The 18239-nt window shown below is 53.4% G+C and overlaps 3 protein-coding genes across 5 annotated transcripts in view; 1 reads left to right on the top strand and 2 right to left on the bottom strand.

Moving 5' to 3' along the window:
- The first annotated feature begins 1225 nt into the window (after nucleotides 1–1225).
- TUBB4B (tubulin beta 4B class IVb) lies at nucleotides 1226–3284 on the top strand. The gene is made up of 4 exons (XM_042830841.1): nucleotides 1226–1333; nucleotides 1443–1554; nucleotides 1625–1735; nucleotides 2080–3284. Exons 1-4 carry the CDS (start codon nucleotides 1280–1282, stop codon nucleotides 3138–3140), a joined length of 1338 nt encoding a protein of 445 aa, XP_042686775.1. The 5' UTR covers nucleotides 1226–1279; the 3' UTR covers nucleotides 3141–3284.
- FAM166A (family with sequence similarity 166 member A) lies at nucleotides 3275–10864 on the bottom strand. Its single transcript, XM_042830842.1, has 7 exons — nucleotides 10809–10864; nucleotides 9045–9238; nucleotides 7052–7317; nucleotides 6339–6435; nucleotides 6054–6148; nucleotides 4556–4673; nucleotides 3275–3363 (listed from the first exon to the last, which is right to left on the bottom strand). The coding sequence occupies exons 1-7, from the start codon at nucleotides 10862–10864 to the stop codon at nucleotides 3275–3277; spliced, it is 915 nt and encodes a 304-aa protein (XP_042686776.1).
- A 322-nt stretch (nucleotides 10865–11186) lies between these two features.
- Nucleotides 11187–18239, bottom strand: part of LOC122166805 (discoidin domain-containing receptor 2-like) — a 37859-nt gene continuing 30806 nt past the window's right edge. For all 3 annotated transcript variants that reach the window (XM_042830848.1, XM_042830849.1, XM_042830850.1), the window contains 3 exons: nucleotides 15840–16074; nucleotides 14337–14486; nucleotides 11187–13151 (listed from right to left, as the gene is read on the bottom strand). In XM_042830848.1, the coding sequence (XP_042686782.1) occupies nucleotides 13011–13151; nucleotides 14337–14486; nucleotides 15840–16074 (526 nt within the window). In that variant the 3' untranslated portion in view covers nucleotides 11187–13010. The remainder of the gene's footprint in view (nucleotides 13152–14336; nucleotides 14487–15839; nucleotides 16075–18239) is intronic.

The following is an 18239-nucleotide window of genomic DNA, read 5'->3' as shown; positions in this document are numbered from 1 at the left end:
AGGTGTGTAATCATAAGAAGGCCCTGCTTAAAACAGCAGCCACAGCAGGCCCTGTGGAAGCCACGACCAACAGATGAGCAGTCTGTGCGAGAACGTGCAAATGAAGCCAGGTAATAAGGACAGTGCTGCAGGATGGGACAGGGCAAAGGTAAGCTAGGAAGAACTGATGCAGCTGGGGACGCCAGGCTGCCTAATGACAGGGCTGGAGCAGCAGGAGCTCAGGATGAAGGCTTGCCCTGCACAACTCTGCCCCAGCCGCCATTCCAGCTCCAACCCAGGGAAAGCCACAGATCTGCTCCCTGCATCCATTTTAACGTTGTAACGCTGGATAAAGAACCTAACAGGGCACCACTGCCTACTGACCCCGCCTTGGCACCGACCCGGGCCTGCATGCCGCAGCCAGCACACACCTCAAGGCAACGGCCACCGCGGGCAGGGCGGTGAGGCAGGCAGCAACAAACGCGCTCAGCGCTGCGCCCGCGCCCCAACCGACGCCCGGCGTGAGGCGCCGTTGCCATGATAACGGCCGCGCGGCCCCGCCGCCTCAGGCGGCTGCGCGCCAGAAAGTGCTAGAAAGGCGCTGCGGTCCGCGCATGCGCAGAGCGGCTCCCTGCCCCCACAGCGCTGCTGCGACAGCCCGGGGCCGGAGGAGGCGGCAGGTTTATGTGGAGGCGCCCCTTTATATGTGGCGGGAGGAGAGGTACGGGTTGCTCAGGACACCGCAGGGAGCGGCCCAGCGAAGTTTCCACAGTACCTCTCCCCACCCGTCTGCGAGGCGGAGCTGCCTCCCACACTGCGCAAAGTGCGCACACGGCTTCGGGAATACGCGGCCGCACCGGCCACCGCCCCGAGCGTGCTGCGGAGTCATTGCGACGGTTACTAGGACACTTCGTTTTCGTCCAATCAAAGGACGTTAGCTCATCCCTGAGGCCCGCAGCCAATCACGGCCGACATCAATCATTCAATTCAGCCAATGAGGAACGCTCTGAGCAAGTAGGGCGGGCGCGTGTGAGTCAGGGTTGCCTGACAGTAAAATCAACAGACAAACAGGCGGAGCCAACAGAAACCCATATTTGAATGGCAGTCCCTGGACCAATCAGAACTCCATATTTTTAGAGCCTCGTTATGAGTACCCAATGCGCTGCCGCGGATGGCCGTCTGGGCGGGGAGAAGAGGCTGCGCGCGCATTCCGCTGCTATATAAGGTCTGGCGGCCCCCAGACGCCGTCAGTTGGGGGGAAGAGCGGCATTGGCTGGGCAGTCGCTGCATTGAAGCCATCATGAGAGAGATCGTGCACCTGCAGGCCGGGCAGTGCGGCAACCAGATCGGGCCCGGGGGGCGGGCGGGGGGGGGGGGCGGGGGGCGGGGGGGGGGCTGGGGCGCGGCCGGCCGGCCGGCCGGCGGGGGTCCGAGCACGCCGGCGCTGACGGGTTTTTCTCCGGCAGTTTTGGGAGGTGATCAGCGACGAACATGGCATCGACCCGACGGGCACGTACCACGGAGACAGCGACCTGCAGCTGGAGCGCATCAACGTGTATTACAATGAGGCCACAGGTACGGCCCCCGCGGCCCCCGGCCGGCCGCCGCCCCGCCCCGCGCTCACCGCCTCTCCCTGTCTTTGCAGGCGGTAAATACGTGCCCCGCGCCGTGCTGGTGGACCTGGAGCCCGGCACCATGGACTCGGTGCGTTCGGGGCCCTTCGGTCAAATATTCAGGCCGGATAACTTCGTGTTCGGTGAGTGAGCGGGGGAGGGAGCCGAGCCGTGAGCGGGGTGGGCAGGGCCGGGCCGCACTGCGGGCTTCTCCGCCCCGGGAGGGGTTAATCCTGGTGTGGGGCCGAACGGCAGAGAAACCGGCCGTGCGGCTGCCGGTACCGACGGCGGGAGGAGGAAAAAGGGTCGGAGTGTGGCCGGGTGAGAGAGATTTGTGCCGAGTCATTGCGGGAGGTGCTGCTGTGCCACCGCAGCTTGGTGAGATGGAAGCTTTTGTGGGGGTTCTGCAGAGCCTTGATGCTCTTTAGCTTTGCTTGCGAGCAGGAAGCAGTGACCGTAACGTAATACGAAAATGGCTCTCTTCCAGGTCAGAGCGGAGCAGGAAACAACTGGGCAAAGGGCCACTATACTGAAGGTGCTGAATTAGTTGATTCCGTATTAGATGTTGTAAGAAAGGAGGCAGAAAGCTGTGATTGCCTGCAGGGCTTTCAGCTCACTCACTCTCTGGGGGGTGGCACTGGCTCTGGCATGGGCACTCTCCTCATCAGCAAAATTCGTGAAGAGTACCCAGACCGAATTATGAACACGTTCAGCGTCGTGCCCTCCCCCAAAGTATCAGACACTGTAGTAGAGCCCTACAACGCCACGCTGTCGGTGCACCAGCTCGTGGAGAACACAGATGAAACCTACTGCATTGATAACGAAGCTCTCTATGACATATGCTTCAGAACACTGAAGTTAACTACGCCAACATACGGTGATCTGAACCATTTAGTGTCAGCCACCATGAGCGGTGTCACCACCTGCCTGCGTTTCCCGGGCCAGCTTAATGCCGACCTGCGGAAGCTGGCGGTGAATATGGTTCCCTTCCCCCGCCTGCACTTTTTCATGCCTGGCTTTGCCCCCCTCACAAGCCGTGGCAGCCAGCAGTACCGTGCTCTGACCGTCCCAGAGCTCACGCAGCAGATGTTTGATGCCAAAAACATGATGGCTGCGTGTGACCCACGGCACGGCCGCTACCTGACCGTAGCTGCTGTTTTCAGGGGCCGTATGTCCATGAAAGAGGTAGATGAGCAAATGCTGAACGTCCAGAACAAAAATAGCAGTTACTTTGTTGAATGGATTCCTAATAACGTTAAAACAGCGGTCTGTGACATTCCACCTCGTGGCCTGAAAATGTCTGCCACGTTCATTGGTAACAGCACAGCCATCCAGGAGCTGTTCAAACGCATTTCAGAGCAGTTCACGGCCATGTTCCGCCGAAAGGCTTTCCTGCACTGGTACACAGGGGAGGGCATGGACGAGATGGAATTCACAGAGGCTGAGAGCAACATGAACGACCTGGTGTCTGAGTATCAGCAGTACCAGGACGCTACTGCTGAGGAGGAGGGGGAGTTTGAGGAGGAGGCTGAGGAGGAGGCAGAGTAAGAGCTATGCTGATGCCACCTGTAAATTTTGTTTAAAGCTGTATGAACTGTCATTCAGAACTTCTCTCTGTGTTGTGTTCCCTCTCTCGTCTTCAAGTCACTTCCAATGCTGTACAGGCACCATTAAAGCATTTTTCACAGTGCACAGGCTCGTCTCCTTTGTTCCATCTCGTAAGCCTTGCGGGTGCTGTTTGTAAAAGTAAGAGCGTAGGTTTGGCGGAGGTCTGGAAAAGAGAAGCCCAAGACACGGCCTGAGCAGCAGCGCTCAGCATGGCGGCCACGCTTCCCCTCCCTGTGTGGTGGTGGGCACCAGTTGTTCATGTGGGATACAGCAATGGAGGGGAAAACCCTTAACGTGCAGGATGAAATTCAGCTCTAAGCCGCATCTAAATTTAGGTACCTGCTCATGGACTCCTATTACAGGTGCTGGGTCAGGCTTCAGCTTCGGAGAGCTGAGCAGCTCAGAAAAGAATAGAAACGCGGGCTGCTGTAAGCTGCAGCTCAGTGTCTGCCAGGGCAGTGGGATGGTGCCAGCAATTTGCCTTTCAGATGCAGGTGGGTGGTTCTGGAGGGAGGAACGCTGCCCTCGCCCAGGCTGCAGCCGTGCAGCAGTGCAGAGCTGGGGCATTACAGCTCGTGGCAGCTGTGCTGCAGGGGAATTGCACCAAAGAGCTCCAGCAATGCAGCCGAAGAGCGTTGTGGATTTGTTTTATTCTGTCGCAGGATAGCTGGACAGAAAATAGATAGGCTGCTCTCTCAGTTGCCTGAGAAAAGAAATGGTTGTAACTGGTCTGGGGGTTTTCTGTCTTAAGGTTTCTCCTTCCAGAGTGAAAATAAGAGCTGAAATTGCCCTGAGCAGTGAAATGCGTCTGTGCAGAGAAGAAGCAGGTGGCCAATTTCAAACCTACCCAGAAGCCCAATTCTGTAGGTGAAAAGAGTGAGAAGATTTTTAAAGAGTGAGAAGATTTTTAAAGAGTGAGAAGATTATTAAAGCGTGAGGTAACGCTTCGAGCAGTTGATTTTTGTCCCTGTTTTTAGGGTGCAGGGTTCTGTTCTTTCTCCTCTTCATTATGCTGGAGCTCATATGCATCCCCAGCCAGACCTCGTGGCTGTTAGTTTGGTCACCATTCTCCCAGGGAGCTGTGCTGAGTGCTGGGGGCTTTTGGCAGAGGGTGAAGCACACAGGTGAGCAGAACCATAGAACCCATAGAGTTGGAATGGACCTTTAAAGGTCATCGAGCCCAGCCCCCCCTGCACTGAGCACATTGGAATGCATTGCCTTCCCCCCCACCACTTCAGGAACTGCCTCTGCTCTGACACTGCAGCTACCAGCAGCACTACGTAATGCAGCACTACGTAGCGATGGTCATTAATCAGCGTTGGTGACTTTCATTTTTGCTCAGCTGATGAACTTACGTGGGACAAAGCCTGCGTAGGCTGGTATCAGTCCAGCGCTGGTGTAGATGTTGCTGCCAGGCCAGTATGTCTGGGGAAATCTCTTGCCAAAGCTGTGATTTGGGTTCCTCTCCAGAAGCTGGAAAAGAATAAACAGCACCCTTTGTTGTAAAACACGCTGCTACAGAGCTGTGCGCTTTGAATCCTTGTTAAAGGCAGCACTCAAAGTAACGAAAAGCAGTTCTCTCACCACAGTTCCATTTTCTCCTAAGTTACACTGCAGCTTCCCCTCCCCTCCCTGAAGTTATGGGCTCTGGCAGAGGCCCCACAGACCTCACACTGCAGCTCTGCAGTTGGCATCGGCCCCAAAGCCCGGATGCCTTCTGCTCAGGATGGTGATGTGCTGAGACCCATCGGCTCCTGCTGCACCTCATGCTGTGACTCTGCACATCTGTTTGCCGCCACCCCTGTAACAGCTTCCGCTTTTCCTTGGTGGTGATTAACACCTAATTCCCAGCCTGGGAGGAAGAGGAAGGCTTAGGATGTGTGAGCGGAAGGGAGAGTGTAAATCAGCCTCTGGCACCTGCTGTGAGGTCACACAGAGCAGGGGCTGCGCGGCAGGACCCCCAAAAGTCTGCGCTGCCCTGGCAGGGGGAAGGGCCCCACGGAGCCCCACGCAGTGCTGACCCTCCTGCTGCCCTCCCAGAGCAGCACTGAAGCGAGAGGATTGCACTGTTCTGCCTGATGCAGCCAGCAAGAAATGATCCGCGGCGCATCTCAGCACGTAACCTGGGGCAACAGAGATTTAGGGCAGCAGATTAGAGGCTCCAAGGCTGAAGCCATCTTAGACAGAAATTTGGTGTGATTTCTTTTTTTTTCCTCATCCTTTCAGCTCCTCATGTGCTGCGAATAATCTCAGCAAGCCTGAGTGCTGCAGCATCCAGTCCCCAAGCAGGGGCTTCCTTGTGAGTGAGGGGCAGGGCAGGCTGGCAAGCAGCACAGTGTGTTGTGGCCACATCCAATCTGGTAGCACGGAGGAATCTGTTAACCACAGTGGGAGGGAGCTCGTTTCTCAGGTAGGAGGATTATACAGCGTGGTACAGAGGAGTGCTACAGTGAGAGGATGAAATGGGAGCTTTACAGTATGGGTGTTTCTCCTCTTTTGGGGAAGGGTGTAGAAATCAGGTGTCCATCTTTTGGAGACAAGCAATGCTAGTAAAGGAAAAAACCTCCATCACCACCCTGGTGTGAAGGACGCATTGCATAAGGGTGTCCTGCACCCACAGCTACGTTTTTCACAGCCTCCCATGAACCTTAATCCTTTTATGAACTCATTTATCCTCCCTTAGTGTCCCAAGGAAACAAGTTACAGAATTTAATTGCTCGCCATTTTTTCCAGCACGTTACCCAGTGGTGTTTTTTTGCTTGCACTGATACCCCCAGTCCTGCTGCAAACAAAACTGCTGCTGGGCGTGCAGGTGAGAGGACATGGCTGCAACCAGCCTTGTGTGCACCCTACCTGCTGTCTGTCAAATTCAGCCATGGCTTCCTTCACACCCTGCAGGTAATTTGTGCCCATGGCCCACGTGAATCGTGGTATGAATCCAGCGTACCCTGTGGATGGAGATGGAACACGCTGTGCAAGGCTCAGCCAGGCTGGGAGCAGAAGCTGCTGCAATAAATACAAGATCTTGGCAGAGCATAGGAAGGAAAAACTTAATTCAAATCCATCCATTTGAATTGGATGTCAGAGGTGAGATTTATTCCAAACGCCCTTTTGCTTTTTACCATCTTCCCCCTCTACCTGAGATGACCTTCTGCTGGATCACTCTGGGCACATCCAGCCTGGGGAGCCGCCAATCCAAGGCTGCTGGCAGCGTCACACCTTCGGCTCTCACGGGCTCAAAATAAAAGCAGAAATGTAAGACACAGCTGGTAAAACCTGCTCCCCTCCACCTCCATCACCGCCAAAACCTGTTCATCCCAACCGCCATTGCCACGTTGTCCTGCTGTTCCATAGAGCTGCTCCAGAATTTCTAAGGCCAAATGAGCGGGTGAGACCTGCAGGGCGCCAGGGAGCTGAAGGGCTGCACGCGGGAGCAGGGATGGCCCTTCTGAGCAGCTTTGGTTCCACACGTCAGATCTCTAATCTCTGATCTCGGCCTTTCAGGGATTAGCACAGCCCTGGCTGCCAGCCCTGCATGAGTGCCGGCTCCAGCAGAAATGAGAGCAAAGCACCGTCCCAGAGAGTTGAAGTCGAATCCCAGTGCTTCTAAGAGGGATCACTGGGAAACCCAGGTGAACTGGGTGCCCATCACAACGTCCTCCTGGTGGTGAGCCGTGTTTGCTACTCCTGAAAACATCCAGGCAGCTTTGATGCTCAACGTTTAGGGAACGGCTCTGCCCCTGAGCTGCTGGAGCCCTGGGACACTGCCCTGAGCCATTGGGGCAGTCCTGAGCCCCCGTCCTCCCCCAGCACCCATCCCCATCCCTCACACCTCCCCCCCGAGGTCTCACCTGCCCGGTTCCTGCAGCTCCACGCAGCCTGCCCTGCCCACAGGCTGCACGGATTGGGGGCAGCCGCCACTCCTGGCCCTGCGGTGGCCCCGAGGGATCCCAGGCCACACTCGGTGGGCACCCACTCAGCCCAGAGCCGCCATGGCCATGCTGGGCCTCCGCGTGCGTCAGCTCCTCCTCTGCCGGCCCTGGTGCGGGTGGCTTCGGCCCAAAATCTGCTTCTGGGAAGTTGGTCAGAGCTCTGGCTCTGTCGTAAGGGAAGTACCCTGCAGGGAAGCAGCACGATGGGATGGCATGTGGCACGGCCAGCCTTGTGCCCGCAGCCCCTCCTGCTGCTCAGGACAGGAGCGCAGACCCAGAGCGCTCAGCTCAGTGCTCATGGAGAACAACTGCTGTTCCTCGGGAGAAAACTTACTGTGTCCAATTTATTGCTTTGTTTTTAAACAAACCAAATCCTTCCCACTTTTGTTCTCCAAGTCTTTCCTTTCAGCCCACAGCCACCACTGCCTTTTCTATGGCATCTACACTGCCACCAGCACTGGCCGCAGGATTTGCCCCTTTCTCCTGCACAGGTATGGGGCTATTGGCCAGCATTTAGGCTTGTAATCTGCCCTTAATTATAAGATAAATGACATATGTTGTATGTAATGTTGTAGGGTACGTACACTCTGTGTAACAGCACTATCAGCTGCAGTCCAGGCTAACAGCACCCTCAATTAAATTGATTTTCCAACCCAGCATGCCAGTTTTAAAGCAAGGTTATCTTAATGTTTCCTATGTTTCTATTGAAAGTATTGCATCCCTGCTTTTCTTCTTCAGCTGGCAAACCAGTTATTGCATTGACAGGAAAAGGAGTCACAGAATGGCTTGGGTTGGAAAGATCATCCAGTTCCAACCCTCTACCATGGGCAGGGTTGCCAAAAATGAAATCCCTCTGTACACAAGGAACCTCTAAGCAGCTCCTGACCAGCCTGTGCCATATCCACATCCACATCCACATCCCCTCAACAATGCCTGCATGGCCACCCTGAGCCTCAGCACAACCACATCCCCAACAACTGTGCCCAACAGCATTCCAGGAAAAACTCAACATGGGACTCAGAGTGGGACCCAGCAATGTCCTTTGTTCCCACCAACAAGGCTTTACTGAAGATCCCAGCCCTTTGGGTGCTGAGCTTGCTGAAGGCCACATTTGCAGCACAGCCGGGGGCTCTCTGGCCACAGCTGTGCAGAATATTGTGCCTAAGGAAGGCAGGCAGTGTTGAGCAAAGCTTGCAATGGAGGTTTGAGGAATGGAGGCACACGGTGCTTCTCATGGCTGTGTTCCCAGCACGTCACCAGTGAGCAGGAGACTGAGCTCCCAGCTACAGACAGTGGTGGGGTTGGGAGGGATGAGAACAATGGCAAAGAGTAATGACAGACATCAACCAGGTAGACTGGTTTGTTGGGTCCCTTCAAACCACTCAGCCCAAGGAAATGCAAATGGGAACATCCAGGAACAAAGCCAGGGAACAACAAACAACGCTGCCTGCTGGAGTCCTGGCCCTGCAGAACACGGCTGGGAGGAGCAGGAAGGGCAGAAGTTTGCAGGAAGCTACAAAAGACACAAAGTTCCAGCAGCTAAAGGGTCCCTCAGTGCCACATCTCCCCGTTCTTGAACACCTCCAGGGACGGTGACTCCAGCACTGCCTGAGCAGCCTGTGCCGATGCGTTATCGCTTTTCTCAACATGAACCTCCCCTGCAGCGACTTGAGGCCATTTATCTCCATCCCAGCAAAGGCAACCTGAGGTCTAAACTTCTCTGCCCCCCACCAGACGCCAACACACACGCACTCACTCGTTGGCTGAGGCTTTGCCCCGAGCTCTGCAGGTATCTGAGCTCGCAGGCAATGTGGAGCTGTACCAACAACATCCCCCAGCAGCCACTGCGGGCGGCACAGACCTCACTGGTGACCAAACCCATACAGCTTCGGGCACTTTGGGCTCTGCTCACCTGGGTGCTCGGGGAGGAAGGGCTGCAGGCCGTGCTGCGTCCCACTGAAGTCCTCAATGAACCTCGGCTTGCACAGCGGCGCCAGCACGGAGCGAGGGCTCCTCCGGATGTGTGGGTCTGTCAGCAGGCGGTACGTGGTTTTGCCAAAGGTCTCTCCAAACTGGTAGTTGTACTGAGGGAGGAAGCCCTCATAGCTGGAAAGGGAACAGAGACACAGAGCGTGCGGGTGCCCACGTGGAGCTGCGCACGGGGCAGAGCGTTGCTGTGCCTGGGGATCTCCCAGTGCCCCTGAAACCCAAGTACAGGAGAAACAGCAGTGATAGCAACCCATCAATGATCCCTGCATATCCAGGGCTTGGAAAGAACCTCAAAGATAAAGGCGGATGATGCACGAGGATCATAAGGCCGTGAGTGAGCACTTCCCTCCCAGCTGCTTTCAACAGCTGCCAGCAGAGCCATTCGTTACACTTGGCACATCTGCAGTGCCTGCAGGACCTTTGCTGGAGGAGCTCGGTGGCTTCTTCCCATTGGTTTTCAATACTTCTTGCAACACCAGGAAGCTGTGCAGGATGATAAATCTGAGCAGATGACGTAGCCCAAATAATTACAGGCCGGGCAGAGGACCTCTGGTCGTGAACAAAGTAATGGCAGGGCTGAGAAAGCGTTCTGTTTATGAGCAAGTAAAAGCAGGGCGATCAGAGGAGCTCAGGTCTGGGCTTACAGAGAACACAGATCTGCCACAAAGTGAATCACACTGATACGAGCTGCTGTGCTCTGGGGAGGGATCAGCACTGCAGGCTGAGCTTCTTTGTTGGCGTTCTCATTAATAAACCAGAGAAATCCCCCAGTTCTGCAGGTCACATCGCAGCCATTGATCTAAAAACCCACCCCTGAGCAGCCGCCTCCATCCCTGGGTCACAGAGCAGGGAGCAGCCCTGGCCCCACTCCAGCACTGCAGGACGGGACAGGATGGGACAGGCAGTGCCAGTGCCCAGCATGGGAGCACTTCCCCAAATTCCTAATGCTGCATTTGATTTCCCAATGCCTTCAAGCACCTTTGGGTCATTGCCACCACTGCAGCAGCAGGCCCTGCAACCTCCATGCCAGCAGTACTGCTGTCCTCAGAGCGCTCACGCTACCCTGACCCCAATGGCCTCACATCTGCAGAGCTCTGCTCCTCTTTGTCCTCCAGGGCTGGGAGCACAGAGCCCAACCACGTCACCACCAGCCCCACACACCTCTGCCCACTGCAAAGCCTACATACATGCATACATACAAGCTCATTTCTGCCTTCTCAACCAGGAACTCACTGATGGCAGCATCTTCTCACCAACCCCAGCCCTGTTCCATCCAAAAGCCATCAGAGAGCAGTGCAGGAAGCCTTTCAACCAACACTGATCCGTCAGCTCACTGACCCTGCGTTGTGTTCACACAAATATTTACTCAAAGGAGATCTTCAGATATCCTCAATGCAAAAACTATTTCAGTTTTGAACCCAAACCCCGGAGAGCAGCACCAGCAACTTTTCTCTGCTTGTTTTAAATTGATGAAAGCACAGTTGTGAAGCTCCCCTCGATGCCCTACAGCATAATTACAGCCTGCTGCACGGAGCTGCTTGTCCCCCCAGAGCCACGTCCCTTCGTTACGTTTAGGAGTGCCTTTAAAAACAAAACAAAACACCCAGGATTCACAGGTACTGTTTTGTCCCAACCTGAGCTATTTGCTGGAAATGAACCGACTTTGTGGGTAAACTCCAGCACTTACCCAGGGATGTGGTACGGATGGGGAGGGAAAAGCACACTCTGCCTGGGGGCTGCCATGGCACAGCAGAGCTCCGGGGTGGGATGAGGACATTCCCAGCAGTTACCTGGGAAACCTCTGTGATGCTGCAGGCACTGTGGGTCTTTGGGTCCTCCTGGTTTAATGAGGACACCCCGCACTGAACGCAGCACCGAGCAGGATGCTGGATGCTGGATGCTCCAGGTCCCCACGGAGCCCCGTCCCATCTGCGACCTCAGGACGCAGCAGCTGCACAGCACTGCTCTGCTCCTTCCAACCCAGGGCACAGACACAGCTCCTGATGGCTCACACCCACAGCGACTGCCCTAAGTTAAAAAAATAAAAGTAGAACTTCTCTTTTGTCAAGGTTATCGTTAGGATTTATTGATACGAGAGAAACTCCGTATGTCAGTGCGTCAGCGGAGGAACTGATGTTACAGAGGGACAGGTGGTGTTACAGCATTCCAGAACCTCAGAAACACACACAGCACACACAGCTACGGTTGTACATTTTCTGGGGTGGGATGGAAACACTCCAGGAGAAGCACAGGGTGCCCTGCCAGCACAGCACTGTGCACGCAGCCACGCCGGGTGCAGGTTTCCCTGTCAGTCCAACAGCCCAGCCATTCTCTTAGCAGAAGCACTCTGGCATTCCCTCTGCAGCAGTGCCCTTGCAGGGCTGGCAGTGCAGCACACGTTGCATCTGGCCAAGGTGGGAGTTATCCTCCATCTTTATTGGAAACGCACTGGACTGGATGCTGCTTTTCAGAAGTGCTGAACTCGCACCTTCCCCCAGTTCATGAAACGTTCCGTTTGGTCCTTAAGATCCGGCTAAACAACTACAGAGGGAACGGCAGAGTGTCCCCAAACCTGACAAACCCACAACAGATTTAGTGTAGAAACAAGCGAAATCCTGCAACCCTTCAGAGCCCTACGAAATCCCCCAGAGAACCAAGCACTGGAGAAACAGCTGAAAACCAACCCCGGTTTGATGAGAAGCTGCCACGCGCTGCGCAGGGAGCAGCCAAAGCAAAGGGAGCTCATCCTGAGCACAGCTGGGGGTCTGTGCCCCACAGATGACAGCCAGCTCCATCCCGCGGGCCGCAGGGCTCCAGCCTGCTGTCAGCACCAACAAACAGGGCTGTGAGGAAGGGCCAGAAACCTCTCAGCAGGTGTGTGCACACGTGGAGCGGGGCTGGAGCTGCTCTGCCCCTTTTCCTCCCCCGTGAGCTGTGACATCGAGGGTTCTGCTCTCAGCCATTGGCTTTCACCAAATCTAAGTTCCCTCTGCACGTGTAACAGCGTCGACTTAGAGATCTCATATTAATGGGTACTTATACAGGATTAATTGCACATCAGTCCATTGTGGCTACAAGTTCATTAGGCTAATGAATCTACATAGTGACAGTAGTACAGTATCAGCTACTTTTCAATACAAACTCCCTACCCTAGCCTTAATTTGCAGGTCAGAAGATCACAGTGACCTTCCTATGACCTTTAACATTCATTTTTTTATTAATTTTTTTTTTTTCTAGAAAAAAAAAATCCAGTGTGGGGAAAAAAACGCACATATGTAACCAAAGCAGTGCTTAACAACCACAGGACAAAAGAACATTGCTCTTGGGCTCCTCTACCAGCATCCTCTGCAGACCCCGATAGCGCCGCTCCCGAAGGGTTGCTAATCCAGCTCTGTCAGCCCTCAGGTCCCTAAACGTTTCCTAGCTCTGTCAGCCATAGTTTCTCACTACATATATTGTCTGCAGCAAGAGCCTACAGAAACACTTGCTAATGTGCACAAGACTTCCATTTGACTGAATGGAACAGTTTGAGAAGACTGAAGTCTTTACTTCTAGAATCTGTCCTGGCCTCCCGGCAGCTTCCATTCCAACCAGGAGAGCCACAGCCCAGCAAAGTGGGATGCATTCATTTTTCCCAAAGGTGTACGGGCGTCGACTAAAACCCCTCTCACAGTATTCCCAGGAAATGATTCAGAAGAGGAGATGATTGTTCAACCACACGAGATCCTCTGGTCCTGCACCTGTCAGCCCATGGCCAATAGAACCAGCAGCTGCCATGGACGTCTCCATTTCAGTACGGAACAGTCAAGGGAGCAGAGCAGGGTGCCCTGGCTGCCCCAAAGGGACACGCAGTCACTCTGTTCCCATCAGTCTGTCTCTTTTGCTGGAGTCAAATGTTTGATTCCATTTGTTCTAGCAGGAAGTGGTGAATCATGTCGAAAGTGGGACGATCTTTTATGTCCCTGCTCCAGCATTTCAGCATCAGGTCAAACACGGGGTTAGGACATAGAGGAGTTTGGGACAGATAGATCTGAAACGAAAAACAAAACGCAGAGCAAATTGAGTGCTGGGTCCTTAACAGAATGGAACCTTGACCAAGTTAAGACCACAGGACAGCTTCAGCCCAGACAAGACAGCAGTCATGCAATACTGGAGATCCATCCAAGGTGAGAACAGCAGTGAAGTGTGGATGGAACTGTGACACCAGCTGGCACAGCCCTGCAGAGCACTGCCAGCTCGTGCCATGAGCTGCTCACGGAGCTGCCCGCTGCCCAGGGAAGCACAAATGCTCCAGGAGGATCGGATGGGCGCAAAACACAAACCAAAACCAATGCACCACAATGAAATCCAAATACTTCCACTCACCGCAGACAACCCATGAGGCTTTCTAAGCATCGTGACAGCTTGTTAGCAGAGAAGAAAAAACACCTTTTAGAGCTTATCTAAAGTACAGGTTGGCAGACTTACTTATAATCTTTCCTCCATTTCAATACAGTGACCTTTTAGACTCTTCACCTAAGCCATTAATATCTGGGAGACAACAAATAAAACCTTTAATCCCTCAACTTTAGGTACTCAATGTGAGTTTTGGGAGAACAAGCAACTGTACATCAACTCTGTTGGAGCACAGCCACCCTTGGAGGTGCTCATATGCTCTATTTACCACCCTCACTGATCTATCTATTGAAGGACACAAAGGCAGCAGCACTGGGCTGAACAGTCCTGCCTGGAACCAGACAATAATGACATAGAGAAGCCCTTCAGCAGTTAGAGCTCAGCATGGATGGAGGTATGGAGGTGTATTCTAACCCCTGCACACTAACAGTTCCTCCCTCCCCACCTCTGTGTCTCTTTGTCTTTCAGAGGAAACACAAATGGGAGAAAAATCTGACAAAGTCTGAGAGCAAAAAAGTTGTGCAGGAGAGCTCAGAAAAGCTAAGGAGGTCAGGGCATCAAAGGCAGCCTGCAACACAAGTGATTTATGACATGGAAGAAGCTGGACAGGCCAGGAGGTTCTTCCAGTGGGACACCAGGAGGGGAAAGGCAGTCCCATGGGCTGCACGAAGGGCAGGAGAGGCTGGACACGCTTGATAAGACGAGCAATAGAGGCAAGAACTTCTGCAGATGATGTGAGAGCAGCAGGAAGACCCTGGGAGATCCACTTGGCTGTGACAGGGACAAGAGAAGAAAGGAAAAGTCGCATTTGCTTTCTTACCTGCCTGCCCTGGCTCCTGAAGAACTCCCCTGTGTTCTCAATGACTTGCTCATCTGAGAGGAGGCTGTAAGGCTGCTCCTTGCACAGTATGAACATCTCCCACAGGGTGACCCCGAACGCCCAGACATCACTGGCTGTGGTGAACTTGCCCTGTGAACAGAAAGTCAGTCCTGTCTGCACACAGCACTCATCTGGCAAAAAACCATTTCCATCTGTTCTCTCTAATCACAGGGACCCACACCTGGGAAAGCACTCTCCACAGACAGCAGGGCAGCCAACGTGCTCTAAGCAATGCACAAAGGGGCTGAAGCACAACACTGCTGCTTTGCAGGGCAACAACAGCACATCTCTGTGGACTCACAGGACAGCTTTAGGGAGGTGAATCTCTCACTGGGGCAAAACTCTCGAAACAGGGAGCGAGTCTCAGAGAAAGGGGTCTGCCATTTCTCCTGCTGACATCTGCATTTGCCTCCAGCTGTAGCAAAACGCTGTGTGCTGGGGCAGGGAGGTGATAGCTGCCACCCACTGCCACCCACAACACAGCACTGCAGCACAGAAAAGCCTCTGAACAGGAAGCAAAGCCCTAGGGGTGAAGGCAGAGCCAGAGCTGACTCTTAGGCCAGGATAATTCTGATCTTTGCACATGTGTAAGTTGGGGACAGTCTGCTCCCTGTCCCTGCTTTCTGTCTTTAAAAACAAAAAGTGCCCAAACTGGGTTTGTTTGGAACAATATGTTTCTGAAGAAGCAAAAAGAAGCCAAAGACTACTCACAAAAATCATACACAACAATTGGGGCTGGAGGGCAGCTTTGTCAGCAAGCAGCCAAGATTGCCCAGGCTTAGCCAGCAACCCCAGCAGCCTGCAAACGTTTGGAAGGTACTCACACAAGGAAGGAGGGAAGTGTCTTACAGTTTAGATGAAGCTGCAGCCAGAAGGAGAAGGTAAACTTAAAAAAGCTTGGGGCCATCAGCCTTTATGGCAGCCATAACTACAATTCTCCTGTGTACTCAGAGGGGGTGCTGTAAGAAAGTGTAACTGCATGATTAGGGTTACGCTAGTGTGAACTAGCTTGAGAAAGAGATTGGGCTGATTATTGAGGAACTTCCCCTAGAATGGATGTGCTCGGGCTGTTACACAGTCTCCTGAAGGCAGCCAGCAGGACAAAATCAACACAAAATCAATGCCCAGCCTCAAGCAGCAGAGGCTCATCAGGTTTCATTCCTGCCCCTCTGGGCTTCAGAGCTGGGGAAGCAGCACAGAACAGCAACTTGCCTGTGATTGCAGCAGGAATCCTGAATGCCAGGCACAGAGCAGCACAGATCATCTGGAGCCTAAGTGCTGTGTTTGCAAGGACAACCCTCCTTCCCAGCCCAACATAACCTCACACACATCTCACCAGGCCATCTGCAGCCACCTGTGAAGACTGTCCTAAGTCCACTCGCTAACTGAGGGCACACAGAGAACCAGAGGGAGGGAGATGGGGTGCTTTCAGGCAGTGCCTACCAGGAGGATGCTTTCCCAGGCCATCCAGCGGATGGGCAGCACCGCCCTGCCCTGGATGCGGTAATAATCCCCGCTGTACAGATTCCTGCTCATGCCAAAGTCTGCGATCTTGATGGTGTAGTTGTTGCCCACCAGGCAATTGCGAGTTGCCAGATCTCTGTGCACGAAGTTCAGAGATGCTAAATACTTCATTCCAGAGGCAATCTGGGTGGCCATGTAGAGCAGGTTAGAGTAGCTGCAATAGAAGATGACAGAACACAGGCAATCAATGCAGTTCCTTGCACTCGGTCCTTGCCTGACATTCCCTACTGCTTGGCCTTGCACTGGATGTACTGTGGGGACCTGTCGTTTTTTTGCAATACCAGTGAAACTGAACTGTCCCAGTTCCAGGGCACTGACAGCCCAACCTGCCAGGCTAGGCCAGGCTCCTGAGCTGTCCCTGAAATTCATGGCTGTAAGAATTTGACATCCCTTACACATTTAATACCAAGCATTAATATCAAGAGTTTCAAAGGGCTTATGCAGCAAAGCAATAATTCCCAGAGTGCCAGCGAAAATTAAGCTGCACAGACTCAGAATTTCATGTCTTAAGAAGTGCTCAGCTCACTATTTCAAACCACTGCTACCACATATTAACAGAAGCACGTGAAACATTGAAGACAGCTTACATTTAATATTACCAACATGTCAACCAAAGCGTTTTGTTATAATTTCAATTTGCCCATCACCAAAATGAAGGCAGCATGAACAAAGTCGCGTGATGCACAGAATCTGGACCATCTGACTCTCAGAATTCTTCACACCCCAGCAGTTGTGATGCTCAGCTGCTTCTCACTGTGCTCAAGCACTTCAAGTAAACAAGTGTTTGTCAAAACAAATCTAAAAACTGTTCACAATTATTATTTTTCTGCTGAAGCTCAGGAAAAAAGCCTTACCTCTCGTTGTGCTCTGGTGGCAGTGAGGAAGGCATTACCACAGAATCACCTGAGTTTGAAGGAACCTTAAAGGTCCCCTGTTGTTATCTGAATGATAACAGCACGACTCATGACAATACATCTGACCCACCTGCCAATAGCTGAGCCATCACTGCAGAGCTGGGAGGCAGCCCTTCTGCCCTGAGGAGGGGCTGCCACCCCTTCCCTGTCGTCACCACAGCTCAGCCAGCTGACAGCTGACCCCGTCCCACTGCCAGCTCAATGCTTCTGACCTGGGTGGACCCACTGTGCTCCCACAGAAGGAACTCAGCCACCCTGCATACCTCACTCACGTGGCTGCTGGCTTCCTTCTTCGGGGCAGGCAGAGACTCCCAGCCTTCTCCCCTCCCCTCTTTGGGTGCCTCATGCTTGGGGCTGCTTCTCTTTCAGTTCAAGGCACCCAATGCCCCAACCCACCTGCTTTCTGGCAGGTCTTATCAGCAGCTATCTACTGGCTCCCTGCCCCCCTATGCAGCAAGCTCTGCAGTGCATGGTGCATGCAGTGCTGCACACAGAGAGGGATGGGAGACTTCTCACTCATCTTCATGATTTGTTAAACAGCCAGACAGCAGGAAGATGCATCTCAAACACAAAACAAGGTGCAGGGACAGCTGGAACTTGCTGTGTCAATCAGACACCCACAGGAACTGGCAGAGACACAAGATGCACTCTTTGGCAGTGGGATTCATTTCACTATCAGTAACCAGCTCCTATGGAGACAGACATCTGAGCTGGTCACACAGGCGTCCCTCAGCATGAAACTGTCGGGCTGAAAGGGACAAAAGGAGTGGGTGAAGGATCAGCTGGAAAAGGAAGAAAACCTGATGGGTAGGGCCAAGTAATGGAAAGCAGGGAAGAACACTGAATGCTGGTGCTAAAGTCAGGTGAGAGGTGAGCAGAAGAAGAAAGACTGTTTGAGACTATGGCCTGAAAAAAAAAAAAAGCCCCAGCTCTAAAGGCAAAAGCTGTTTCAAAAGTGAGGAATGGACAGGAGACTGAAGAGAGCTGGAATCTGTCCACTCGGATGCAAGGCCATCCTACAGCAGCTCTGATTGTCACAACTCCTCACAATGTCTGCTTAACATCCCACAGCAGGAGCACTGACCACTGCCAGCTGTGGCAGCAACAAAGCTGTTGTCTTCGAGATCCTGGAAGACACAACCACCTCCCCTTCGGTCCACCCACAGAGCTTGCTCTGCCTTGCCCTTCAACTGTAAATAAACCCATCCCTCTGTGGGTGAAAATGCCCAAGGCAGAGCAATGCAGGGAGCTCTGGTCAGAGGGCTCCTTTTCCAAGCACAGTGCACCTCTTGTCCCTGAGGGAAGGATTTTGCAGTAGCAGAGGTGTCTTCATGCCAATCCTTCCACAGAGGAGGGAGGTAAGAGTCCCTACAGACAAAGCCACCTTCTCTGCCAGAGCACTGTT

Source organism: Centrocercus urophasianus, unplaced genomic scaffold (assembly GCF_019232065.1).
Source record: "Centrocercus urophasianus isolate 14NV4802_14NV808 unplaced genomic scaffold, USGS_Curo_1.0 seq_34, whole genome shotgun sequence".
Lineage (NCBI taxonomy): Eukaryota > Metazoa > Chordata > Aves > Galliformes > Phasianidae > Centrocercus > Centrocercus urophasianus.
This window is presented reverse-complemented; position numbering and strand designations above follow the sequence as displayed.